The following is a 13,734-nucleotide window of genomic DNA, read 5'->3' as shown; positions in this document are numbered from 1 at the left end:
ACCATTTACTATTTAATCTTGGCTGAGAAGGCAGAATTGACTTTTATATTTTGCAGAGTAAGCTGGGGGTGATTTTGAAATGTATTGTTGTTTTTAGTTGCAGCTGTACAAGTGTGCAACATCCAGTTGGTGATGCTTCCTGGTCAGCTCTCTGGTGGAGCTGATTATCGTTACAATTCGAGATCGGGGAGGCTCCAACTCAACCAGTAGCATTAGGGTTAAAACACAGTGTAAATGTTGCCGTTTGGAGTCTAATTTGAATATCGGTGGTTGCGGACACTTGGATGACACCACATGAGCAGTATGGAGGCATTTCTATGTTTTTTTAATGTTGTTTTATTATTACACAGGATTATCTGGGCAGAATCGGCACCAGCTGACCTCCGGTCAGGAACCCTCCGTGATTGTCGGAAGGGGCAAATCGGGTCTAAAACCTAAAGGACATATTAAGGATGATTTTGCAATTTGTGTTTTCTTATTTTGCATTGTAAAGTTTGTGCACATGGCATGTGAAAAAACACAAGACGTATCTTCTAAACAGTTTCTCTTTCATTACTGGACATTATTTTCTTTGTAGAAAAACCTTTTAAGTAATTCTATGAGCTGCAAGGATGCGTGTGTGTTGACTGTGTTCACAGGAGAAACAGAGCACCATGGACTTAAAACCTGTAAACTGTGTGAGAGTTCTGAATGCAGCTGTGTTAAGGCAAAACTATTTAATTACAGAATTGAATCATTTTCAGAACATGCACCTTTTCACTATGCTCAATGACTGTTCAGTTTGGATACCTGCCTGGAAAGCAACAGTTTTCCAACTCCTAGTGTGAGTAGTTTTTAGAATTGCAAGGGAGACAATTTGTTAACTTTGCTCATATGATAAATTACTACACATTTGAAATATCTGCATGGAGGACCACTGTATGATCCAGGCCCATTATGTAGGTACTGTTAAAACAGTTTTTAAATAGGCAGCAATGGCACAATAAAACAACTTACCTTAAAGACAAATGTGGTTTGAGCTCTCCCACACTGTTATCAACATAAACAACTTTAGATGTTCTCACATCAGCTCCTGCGGAGTTCCTGTGGACTTTATAGGAGGTTGGGTGGAGAAAGTCTCCAGAAACTCTGGGGGCTCTTAAACCTAACCCTAACCATAAAACATTTAGTAAATGAATGAATGCCGGGGCTTATGGACACTTGGATGACACCACAGGAGCAGTATGGAGGCATTTTATTCCACAATCCACCACCACTGTCAGGATTTACCATCGTGATCCACGATCAGCTGCCACCCTGATCACTATCCACGACCTGCCATCACAATCTCTATTCGCGATCCACCGTCATGATTCATCGTCCACGATCACAATATACGAGCCACCATCACGGTTCACGATGTGGCCACAGCAGTGATCCTGGATCTGCAAACGATAAGGCACAAGGGAAGAAGTCAAGTCAGTTATATGTATTGATAAATTAATGTTATAAAGAGGGAGAAGATGAAAGAGAAGCTCCAAATGTCAGGTGACCCGACATTTTAGACCTATAGCAGCAGAACTAAGGTCCAAGACAAACCTGAACCAGCTCTAACTATAAGCTTTATCTGAAAGGAAGGCTTTAAGTTGACTTTTAAACATTGAAAGAGTGTCTGCCTCCCGAACTGAAACTGATGAGTCCACAGGAGAGGAGCTTGATAAAGGAAAAGCTCTGGGTCCTACTCTGCTTTTTTGTATATAAACCCTATGCTAAACATGTGTAATAAAAGATTGTCTCCAGTATATATGCACTAGTATTTAACTGAGCTTACTCTGTTTTGTATTTAATCTCTTCTTTAATCAAGATAATCAATATGATCAGCCTAATATACTGTAAACATTTATTTGAGTACATTTCCAGTACTGTACATGTATCACATCCACTTCTTGGTTCAGAGCAGCTTCAAGAACAGCTTCAAGTTCTTGTTAATTGAGTCTAATTGAAGAATATGAAGGGAGAATAAAGCTAGCAGGCTTTTAGGACATAAAAGACTGCAGCCGCCTCTCAATAGTATTTATTTTCAACCTCTTCCACTCAGATTTAAGAGGACAATAGTGCCCTGACACTGATATGTGTGTGTCTGTGATCTGCTGTTTGATTTAGTGTGCCCACCTTCACAAGGACCAGCCTCTTATCAGATCAAAGCTGCAAGCAGCAGCCTATGAAAGAAATTGCGTGTGCGTGTGCGCTGTGGAGGACAGAGGAGAATGAGGCGCAAGTGTTTTCCTTGCTTTTAACCCAGGACAATGGGACCGCAAACGGCAGAGCAAACAAGTACTCTTTGAACTAATGAAGAGGAAACCTTTTACTTTCCTCCATAAAGATGCCCAACTCTCCCTCTGCTATGGATTTCCCTCTCTTTCAAACCGAATAAAACTGGATAAAACAAAATATTTCATTATCTCTGTGCTTTTCATTATTATTAAACTGACCAAAGTGAGGCACATGCAAACTAGACTTTGTAGTATTTGTATCACAAAGAAAAAACGACTAATATTTTAGTGATTGACTAAAGTCAACATTATTTCATGTTGTCCTTACAGTAATTTGTGTTGTGATCTCCAGGTCCAATGGTTCCAGAGGCAGTACAGTCATTACAGAGAAAAACGGGTTCCTGTGAAAGGACTGGACCACAGCAATGCTCACAGTACGTTTTCACTAAACTGCTTTTCCCCTGTAACCTCTTTTACTTCACTAACTCGGCACAATTCATCAGCAACAAAAGCATTTTTGTATTTGTCTTTCTTTAACACACAATTTCTTTGAAATGTAGTTTTGACCTTTGCAAGAAGGAAGCTGTCTGATGAAACCAGTCATATGTACATTGTTGTGCAATACGTGTTATTAGTGTGTGTGTTTGTTTGCTGCGTAGTGGTGACTCTTGCTCTGACAGATGATAGAAAAGTGACAGAAAGACAGTGGAAGATGATAAAATGAAAGGAGATGGTGGATGTACTGTGCAGTTGTTTGTTTGTGTGCGTGTGTGTGTGTGTGTGTGTGTGTGTGTGTGTGTGTGTGTGTGTGTGTGTGTGTGTGTGTTTGTGTGTGTGAGAGAGAGAGAGAGACAGAGAGAGAGAATGAACATCTTGACCCATAAGAACTTTTGAAGTCTAATGTTTCTTTCTCAGTATTTCTGAACTGATGCTTGCCAATGTTGAATATTGCGTGCCAGTTTGAAATATCTCAAAATTCATGCCAAACACTGTTTCTTGGCAGGATGGAAAAGCCTCATTATATCACAGTAAACTCTATTAAAGCACAGGGTGCAGTTATTGAAAACAGTATTATTACTGGGTGTAACTTCACACAAAATCAACAGGAAAAGCATACATAGAAGATCATATTTCAGTGTTTATTTTGTCCTGGAAACATTTAAATGTTGCTCATTCATCACAATTCTTTCTAAAACTGGCATAGGGTAAGTAATGTTCCATCATATGAATTAACACATTATTTAACACGTTGTAATTTCTTTGCTTACTCTTTGTACAACGTGTTAATTAGTTGGAGTCATTGTGTCCACTATCATAGTGGCTCCAAATAGATACAGGAGCAAATATTGTAGAAAATCAGTAGCCAGTGTAACAAGAAACAATAAAAAGAAACAATGTTTTTTCAGAATTGTAAAAATGTAATGTATTTATGCTGGTCAGTGTGTATGGGTGTGTGCAATTTGGTTCAGCTTGATTGAATTTAAGGGGACTTGGCGAAGGTACAAGCTCTAATGGGCGCCATTCTAGTTTCCCATTGGTTTGACAACACCATATATAAGACTAATGGAATCCCTTCTACACATGCTAAGATCTGGACCTAATGAAAGTGTAGAAGGCTAATTTATCAGTAATTACCTGATTCACAGAGAGTACTGAACCACAGAGAGACACAGATACTGAGTAGAGGCATTCAGGACTTATACATGTGCCATAACGATCCTCATTAAAACCAATATGTTCATACATGTTTGGGTGCAGCATTTTATTAGAGAGAAAAAATGTATCCCCCATTCACAATTGTGATATGGATGTGTGCATTCTTTAATACATACTGTGCAGTATGTTATGAAATGAACTGATCATCATATGTGAGAAAAAGAGGCAGCAAAAGCTGAATGGCAGTGATATGGAGTGCTGTGCAGGGGTGAAACAATGTGAGGGGAGAGAGAGAGAGAGAGAGTGAGAGAGAGAGAGAGAGAGAGAGAGAGAGAGAGAGAGAGAGAGAGAGAGAGAGAGAGAGAGAGAGAGGCAGTGAGTGTAACATGTAGGGTATATGGAGAGAGAAGTGCAGGCCTTGATGAGCCGATAGCACATTCACAGACAGCGAGACAAGCTGTGCCAGAGCAATGATATGCTAATGATATGGTAATCTGCCAGCAGCATTCCACCTCACTGGAGGAAAGGGAAATCTGGGAGGTCTTTCACCATTGGTTGGAGACCAGGGACTTCCTGAAGTCATAGTTCAAGACAAGAAAACACACACACACACACACACACACACACACACACACACACACACACACACACACACACACACACACACACACACACACACACACACCTCCATAGTCACATGATGGATATGTGTGTGCTTGCAGGTTCCCAAAGGAGGGAGTATACAACTGACAGGCACCCTGAGGAGAGGAAGAGTGACCAATCCCTCACCTTCAACGACCCGCTCTGGCCCATGCAGTGGGAACTGGTGGGTGTGTGTGTGTGTGTGTGTGTGTGTGTGTGTGTGTGTGTGTGTGTGTGTGTGTGTGTGTGTGTGTCTGTGTCTGTGTCTGTGTGTGTGTGTGTGTGTGTGTGTGTGTGTGTGTGTTCACTGGGCTTATCTGGAAGGCTCCTCTCTCTGTCCTCTCAGCTCTCGTTCTCACAGTGAAGGATGTTCCTCTGACAGACATAAGTCAGGCGGGCTTTCATGTGTGACTGTAGGGAGAGAAACGGAGGATAGAGGGAGGTAGGGAGATTATGGGGAAAGAGAGAAAGGGAGAGAGAGTGAGAATGAGAAGGGAAGCGAAGGGGGTCGGCCATGTTGAACTGAGACAGATGTCAGGGATTGATGAGGCCTGGAGCAACAGTGACACATAACTGAGTGTCAACAACAAGACAAGCTCATCCCTTCAGCAGAGCCTTGTTCAAACTGACCAATATGGAGACCAACAGGAGATGAGAACTGCAATGTTTGGGCATGAAAATGACATTTGATGCTCTAGAATACGCAAACAAAAAAAAATGCCACTTCAATCTCTGACTTTTCAGAAGCTCCTTCTATTCCCATAATAATCAAAATGAGGTCTCAACCAAAATAAAATCCCCCTCATCAGCTCCTCGATCAGAATAAACCGACCCTTTAAAGAAATTTGATTCAGTCTGAAAAAGAGGTGCTTCTGTAAAGCGAGGGGATTTTATTTTTTTCATGTTAATGTTTTTAAAGATCACTTCCTATTTTTGTAACATCCATTCTATCTCGGCACAAGTGCACTTAAATCAAGTCAAAGATGTTCCCCTGGGCAGACGTGCCCCTCCCTCCCCTACGAGTCGTCTTCTCTGTGAGAGACCATCTTAGAGTAAGAGATGTTTAGTCCCTTTGTGGAGGTAAACACTTTCTCTGATAAATCTGCTTAAGCAAAACTCATATCAAAAGTTGAGTTTAAAAGCACAGCAGGGAGCTTATAAATACGACTGGGCTTATTTGTTCCTGGAGGAAAAAAGAAAAGAATTTCAGCAAAATATTTTGATACAGTAATATCTTTACATCTCATATTGGAAAGTTCTATCAAAAGGACAAACTCAAATGTGTCTCAGCACAAGCAGCTGTGCAATGATTGAATGAAGGCAATGAAGAAAGGTGAGGGGCAGGATTTTGGGAATAGAAGCCTTCTGGTTTCGGCTTCTTTTTTGACCAATCACATTTGAGCAGGCTTTGGTTGCCTGCAGGTAAATAAGAGAGCAAGAGTCAGAACTAAAAGGCTTAAGAATGATCAGCTATTTAATTGATTTGCATTCAAATGCAGAAAGCTGTTAAATAAAAATAAAACAGTTGCTAGTTGGTGAAAAATCCAGCTGTAGATGTTATTAGATTATCGTGCCTCAAGTTTCTTGTCGGACTGTTAATGGCGTTCTACGAACTGAAGATTGGAGTCATGGCCGCCGACTCCTCCAGAAGCCCCAAAATATTGGTTTAACTTAAACCAGAGATTGTCTAATCCAAGAAACAGTTAAGACGAGTGCTCTTTCTGGTTGTGTCCAGACGTTTGTAAACCAAGCTACTATTAAATATTGAAAATGATCAACGGCTGTTTACAGTGGTTGGCTTGGTATGAAGCATTTCTCTTAAAGATTTTATTTTTCATCTTTTAAATATGATTGTATTGACATCATTTGTTTCGTAAATTTGATCAGTTTCAGTTTTTACTAAATTACCAGACTATGGTTTAAACCTTAAGCCATTGTCTTGTAATTTTAAGCCTTGAAGCATATAAAATTAGCCTGTGTACAGTATAAAAGATCTGTATGTACACACACACACACACAAATATACTTACTTGGCAGGACGGCAGGGCTCAGCCAGTTGACACTGAAGACGTTCTTGACTGACATGCGAGGGTGTAATCTGACAGGGCCAGGAGGAGGGAAGGCGGGGTCAGGGATTCACCACAGCAACTGGCAACAGACTGATTGACACCTCTTCTCTCAGGGCAAGATGGAGGGGTGAGAGTTAGCGTGGGGGTGGAGGGTGGTAGAGACAGAAATGGCTGGAGTGAGCAGGGTAGACAGGGGGGTAATATAAGGTAAAAGTGACAAGACACTTTCATAATTACTGTTCTATTAGAGATACTGACATGATTGTTAATGACGGGAAATAATTCAATATTATTATCAGTAACTCAAGTATCGTGAAAAAGATTTTTACCTTTTTCAAGCTTTGGTTTTCTCTCTCTCTCCCTCTCTCTCTCTATCTCTCCCTCTCTCTCTGTCCCTTGCTCACACTCTCTCTTTCCTACTGTTCTGTTTAATCAGCCTCTGGTGGGTGTAGGTATTGATTGAGGATCAGTATGTATGTGTGTGTATATATATATATGTGTGTGTGTGTGTGTGTGTGTTTATTTTATCCTATTCACACACTCACACACTGATGGTATACAGTTTTGAGGGGCAGTTTGGGACTCAATACTTCGCCCAAGTGCAGATTGGAGTAGTCGAGTATCGAACCCCTGACCTTCCGATTTGTAGACAGCTCTTCCTACCTCCACAGTCACTCTTAAATACATATGTACATGTGCATGTATGTGTGCATGTAGCTTGCATGTAGCTTGCATGTGTTTCCTCTGCACAGAGAAAGTATGAGTGTGTGTCTTTTTTTTGCTGGAGTGTTGCATGAACTTTTTCACAATTCTGCTCACGTGTGTGTGCGTGAGCGTGTGTGTGTGTGTGTGTGCGCACATGTATGTGCCAGAGAGGACTGGTTGTGTTCCAGTGCTTCAGAGAATAATTGTGAGTATAATTTGTAACCAACTCTCTCTCTCATGAGACCACATTGCTGTGGTGTGTGTGTGTTGTGTGTGTGTGTGTGTGTGTGTGTGTATATAAGAAGCTTCTCAATGTGTGTGTGAAGTCAGTCAGTGTTCAAGATGCCTCTCTGTGGGCTTATATCCAAGTTCACAAAGGTGCGCGTCTATATCTCTGCACACGTGTTTGTGTACCCTCAGAGAGAGAGAGAGAGAGTGTGTGTGTGTGTGTGTGTGTGTGTGTGTGTGTGTGTGTGTGTGTGTGTGCGTGTGTGTGTCTGTGTGAGTGAGAGCTCTCCCCAGGGCCTGTCCTCGTGCTCTGGTGGACGTTAGCTTGCTAGCAGCCTCCATTCATCTGCTTTATTCTCACACACTACAAAGCAGCACTGCTCCCCAGATGCAATCCTTCCCAACACACAATAAACACACACGCATGCACAGACACACAAACACGGGCACACTATCCCCCTACTGAGCCATTTCCACCCCATTGTGCTCCCTCTTTCTCTCGCTCCATCATGATAACAACAACAGAGTGGGAGCCTCTTGAAACACACACTTTGAATATAAAATTGTTCTAGTGTGTACCAGTGAACCAAACATACGGTATACTGGTATGTTTGGTGCAACTGCTGACATTTTGGTGAGACTTTTAGGTTTAGTGCTTGTGAGCCTCTGTGTATGCAGATACACCAGTTTTTTCAGTGTTTTCAACCTTCAACTCTTTGTGGACCACTAATGCCTGTGTTTGTGTGTGTGTGCGTGTGTGTGTGTGTGTGCATGAGTGTGCGTGGTTTGAGGTGATCAGATGCGATCTGTCTCTGTTACTGGCACATGAACTCTTTGGGCTGCTTATGTCCACTCAGCTACAGGCATGTGCATGTGCACACACTTTCCCTTACACATAGGCAGAAATAATATTTTGGTTGGGCCTGTAAAAAGGAGACTTTTCAAATCTTAGTTGAAAAAAGGGCAAACAAAGAAAAACTGTGATGATTTTACTTTGCAACAATCTGCATTATAGGGCAATAACAGCAAAACATTGCCTGTACAACAGAGCTCAGTCTATAAAGGCTGTACACAACATTATAGACATTAAACCCTATTCATTCAGAACCAGCTGCACATCCACTTTGCAGTGCAATGCACTGTTGATTAATAATTTTACCCTGCGCAACATACACGTGCACGTGCACGCAGGTTATGCAGCAACACTTTTCAAATTGCATAGCAACTAAACATAGACCTAAACAACACAGAAGGTGCATTACATCAGACAGAAATCGCACATATCCTGCATCCCTTGTGCATTCATTACAGCCATTGTATCTTCAGTACCATGGTCAAGTCACGAATAACAGCAAATGTACAAACATATTGTCTGTCTGGGGGAACCACATTCAGGTTACTTTATATAGCTTGTTTCAAATTTGGCCTTGAGTAATATGGGTGGGCCAGTGCCCACAATATACAATATATAGACCACAAGATACGGTCCTGACTGGAAATGAATATGAGTGAGATTGTAGTGATACTCGGACTAACACTGTATGGAAAATGCTCCAATTGCTTCAGTAGATATTGTCAACTTCCCTGTTATGAACATGCAAGACAGGACAACTGGAGTTGATACAGTAGCAGGCTAAGAGCACAGCAGACTAAGATTGTATATATATGTAAACATCTGAAGTACGTAGGTGCAGGAGGTGTTTGGCCACATAGTATTGTCTCCGTTACAGTATCATCTGCACAGCTTTAGAGTAAAACTATCACATCTTTTTTTTAAAGAGGGAGAAAAATATGCAAACCGCAGTCCACCCAACTTTCAAGTGTAGAAGCCAGAATCATTCACAACAGATCCTATCAATATTCTTACCAATATTCTTTTTGCACAGGAGGTGCAATAACACAACATAAGATCTTAAGTCTAATGTAACATTACACCATGTAATGGCTACATCAAACTCAGTAATCAAGCACATGATTGATTGAAGTAAACATTTGTTGTAATTCAAATTAATTGGGATGAAGAGGTTTGGGCAGGATGAAGAAATCCCGATGATATAAATCACATGTGGACGTGAGTGGCTATAGGCAGGGAGGTAACTGGATCAGGTGGGAGGCAGGTGGAAACACAAGTGCAATTTCATCACAAATATAGACTAGCACTGCACCACATGATCTGTAAATACAACTTCTGCTTTACATAAGCAAAGAATGTACAAACAGCCACAAATTTCAACGTGACTAAATAATGTGCAATAAAAATATTCTTGCATTAGCATTGTCTAAAGTTGCATGTCTGTTTGTGTTTTTGTGTGTGTAGTTTACACAGGGTGAGTTCAAGTCCAGTGGGTTTGACCTGAATGTGATGCCAGTTTGGAGCAAAAACATCACGGGTAGCGGAGTAGTGGTCAGCATCATTGACGACGGTGAGTTCACACACATCGAACATGCTCCCACACACACACAGATAGACAGACTGGATCTTTTCAAAAACGGTACCCAGGTACATCGTGGAGACTTTGGTTTGTTTGGTGGGATGAAGCTAAACTTTGGCCCTCAGTGGAGAGGGTGAATGATTTATGCCCCACCACACCCCCACCCTCCCCCACCACCACCTTCACCAACCACCGTCATCTCCGCCTCAGTCACGCCACAATGAGAATTCATTTCTCTCTGATTGCTGGGATATCTGGCAACTAGGGAAATGAGAGAGCGGCATCTTATGGGCTCATTCATCAAGAACTAATTGAAGCCTCACTAGTCTCAAGTGCTGATAGAGCGGGAGTAGTGCTGGAGTGTGCTGTTTGTATGTGTGTGTTTAAGTGTTCATATGACACTTTTTTTTTTTACCTCTTAGAGCCTCTAACTCTGCAGTGTGTGTGTGTCTGTAAGTGTGTATTTCTCCCACTTGTATCATGCATGTGAATCTGTGTGTCAGATATTACTTCAGTGTCTGTTTTCAATGAAAGATGCTGTTGCACAGAAGGCCTTCTCTCTGCTGTGCATCCCTCTGCATAGAGACAGGATGTGTGTGTGTGTGCGTGTGCGTGTGTGTGTGTGTGTGTGTGTGTGTGTGTGTGTGAGTGAGTGAGTGAGTGTGTCTGAATATGGGTGGAGGGGGTGGTTACAGAATGAGCAAGCAAGCGAGAGAAAGAGAAAGAAATTAAATAGACGAAGGATATAGAGGGAAATGTCAGGAGAAAGCAAGAGCAAAAAGGATTCAGAGAGGGGTGTGTATGTGTGTATACGTGTATATGTGTGTGTTAATTTATGTGAGTGTGTGTGTGTGTATGAAACACGGAGTATTAGACTTGCACCACTGAATCTCCTCTCCTCTGAGGCTATTGTACTCTGCTCCACCTCTCTGTATTGATTCCACTGGGCAAGCGCTCCTTTACTCTTTCTCTCCATCTCTGTCTTTCTCTTTCTCTCATTTTCTTGGTCTTTTCCCCCTCTTTTTTTCTGTTCCTTCTATGTTAATTAGGAGTTGACTTCTTCCTCTGGCCACGCTCCTTATTTTTCTTCCTTCCCCCTCCACTTTATCCCCATCGCTCCCTGCCTCCCTCACTTCCTCCCTCTTGGACAGTCTGCCTCTCACAGCTGAGAGATCATGTACACGTTCACCTTTAGCCACCTTTCAATCGATGCCTATTGATTTCTATATCACAATGAAATAAATTATTTTTCTTTGAGTGAAAGCGCCCCGACCTCCTCCTCCTCCTCCTCCTCCTCCTCCTCCTCCTCCTCCTCCTCCTCCTCCTCTTCCTCTTCCTCTGTTTCCATCCTTCTATTCAATCCTTCTGTTTTAGAGGTAATGTAATTGGCAGCTGAGGCTAGTCCTCCTCAAGCGTTGAATCACATTCACTGTGCTTTCTTCAGTTTGTGTTGGGTTAGTTTCCGACTTAAGTCTTTCACACTATTTTCTCATTGTCACACCATTTGCTTATCTTTATTTTATTACTGTACTTCCTGGACATGTGCATGACCCTTAAAATTCTCTGTGCACACAGTTGTGTGTGACTCTCTTTTCTTGTTGTGTGTGAACTCTCAGTGGTGCTGAAGTGTAAAGTAATTCCTGAATGACGACACACTGTCAACCACGTCAGCACAAGTTAGAGATAGTCATCCTCTTTCTGGAAGAAACACAGTGTTTTTACAGTTTGATTTGAAGATAAGATGCTTTTTATCAGGAGTAACAACATTAACACCCTTATTTGTTATTATTCTATTCAGCTGTAATCAGTCTTTATTTTTTTTTCTGTTATAGCAAAACTATTAAAAACAATAACAAATTTAAATTAAAGTAATTTTATAATTTATTTTTATAATCTATGAAAAGTGGCATTACATTTGTTATTATGACGACATTTAATCTGACATGTTGATGAAAAAACCTATTATATCATAGAGGATCTGATTTTTTCTTTTTCATCTATGATATGTGAGAAAGAGAAAGTTGGGAGTCAGTATATTTATAAGAGGACAACAGGGGGTAGCAGCATTTCAACTAATCCCCTTTATCTGCACAGACAGGAGGCACTAGCTGTGTTTCAAAATCAACACTACATACTAATTCTACACTAGTATCTACAGGAAATGAATGAATCTGTACAGAACAGACAGCAAAGTTTTTTGATATTTTGGGAGCTGTATCATCACTACACACGATTTCTTGACAGTTTTGCCAGCCTTGAGCATCTCCTCTGTTTGCCTTCTGCATTGCATCATGGGAGGATAATATGCATCAGCACAAATAGTAAAAACCTGCATGGAATTGAATGACTGTTTTTTTTTGTCTTTGTATGTTGGCCCTGTGATATGCTGGCGATCTGTTGTACCACGTCTCTCACTCTATATCAGCTGGAATTAGCTCCAGCGCCCCCTGCCACCCTTACAGGGTAAGCGGTATAGATAATGCCTGCATAGACGAATGGATGAATTAGTGAGTACAATTGATTTGGGAAATGTCTGATTAACTGTGCACACGTCATCACTCGCAGTGTGACCCGTTCTCTATTCAGTAATTTTCCAAAAACAAATGAAGTGTGGACATGTTGAAGGTAAAAGTACAGTAACACCAGCACCAATGTAGGAACACACATACATGTCTATAAGTCTATGGCTCCAATGCATGCTGGGAAATTTCCCTACACGCCTACGTTCAAGATGCTGCAGTATCTTAACGTCACAGTCTGTGCTTTTCTTTGTATTTATCTGTTGTTCAAAACAAGTAACCCTGAATTCAAGCTACTCTGACTTACTCTGACTTTGAAATGAATGTGGTTGACCATATGTGGCACTGTGGGACAGTTTCTTTATGTAAATTAGCCTGAAGGTGCACAAGCACTAGTGAAATTACCATTATTCATTGCATGAAGGTGATAGCACAGCACAGTTTGGTAAATACTGTTCCTGTGTAGACATTTCAAACATGCTCCATGTATGCTTTGATCGATGAGGCGCACTAACCCCATAGCAATAAGAAAAGACATGTCACATGCTGTGTGAATCAACATAAACAGTGGTCATTAGGCTGTCGTCCACGGAGTATGACCCCTGAGTGGGTCAAGAATGTAGATTCATCAGTGAAATTGCATACACCCCACACCCACCTTGTCCCACGACAGCCCCACAGTGTCCCTGTCACCCTGCCATCAGCAGCAACCTTCTCACTTCATGCATGCAGGGCCCAAAAATACTTTGATATCGATCCGTGATTACACCACTGTCAGTACATGTCATTGGTGAGACACAGGACACAAATTAGATAGGAGTAGGGGTGGGAGAGGGATTGATGTGTGGGGGGGAGATTTACACAAAGAAGTCTGAACAGAGTTTAGATGATAATTCAACCAGCTCAGGCTCCTATATATAATGCAGAGCTATTTATGTCAAACTGATTTGGTAGAGCATTGAAATGGTCCTTTTAAAAAAGCTGTCTCACTGTGCTCTCTGCTGGATGTCAGGATAGTGTGTAAGATACAGTAGACTATATACAGGTACACATCAGTGTGAGAAAATTCAGTTTTCGCTCTCTTTATTGTTGACTGTATTAATAATGCACCATTTCTCCTTTTCTTATATCAGGAATTAGAGATCTCAGTATGTTTATAGTTGCACTGAGTCCTCTCAGAGAATAATGCCTGTCTTATACAGATGCAGAGCTGTATTTATGTTGTCATACT

The 13,734-nt window shown here is 41.3% G+C and overlaps 1 protein-coding gene across 4 annotated transcripts in view; it reads left to right on the top strand.

Annotated features, from left to right (window-relative positions):
- Positions 1 to 13,734, top strand: part of LOC117777394 (furin-like protease kpc-1) — a 171,003-nt gene that overhangs the window by 28,734 nt on the left and 128,535 nt on the right. For all 4 annotated transcript variants that reach the window (XM_034612152.1, XM_034612151.1, XM_034612154.1 and 1 more), the window contains exons 4-6: positions 2,605 to 2,686; positions 4,631 to 4,734; positions 9,870 to 9,975. In XM_034612152.1, coding sequence (XP_034468043.1) covers positions 2,605 to 2,686; positions 4,631 to 4,734; positions 9,870 to 9,975 — 292 coding nt within the window. The remainder of the gene's footprint in view (positions 1 to 2,604; positions 2,687 to 4,630; positions 4,735 to 9,869; positions 9,976 to 13,734) is intronic.

This window comes from Hippoglossus hippoglossus, chromosome 16 (assembly GCF_009819705.1).
Source record: "Hippoglossus hippoglossus isolate fHipHip1 chromosome 16, fHipHip1.pri, whole genome shotgun sequence".
In the NCBI taxonomy this organism is placed as follows: Eukaryota; Metazoa; Chordata; class Actinopteri; order Pleuronectiformes; family Pleuronectidae; genus Hippoglossus; species Hippoglossus hippoglossus.
The sequence above is the reverse complement of the archived record's forward strand: the minus strand, read 5'-3'. Positions and strand labels throughout refer to the sequence as shown.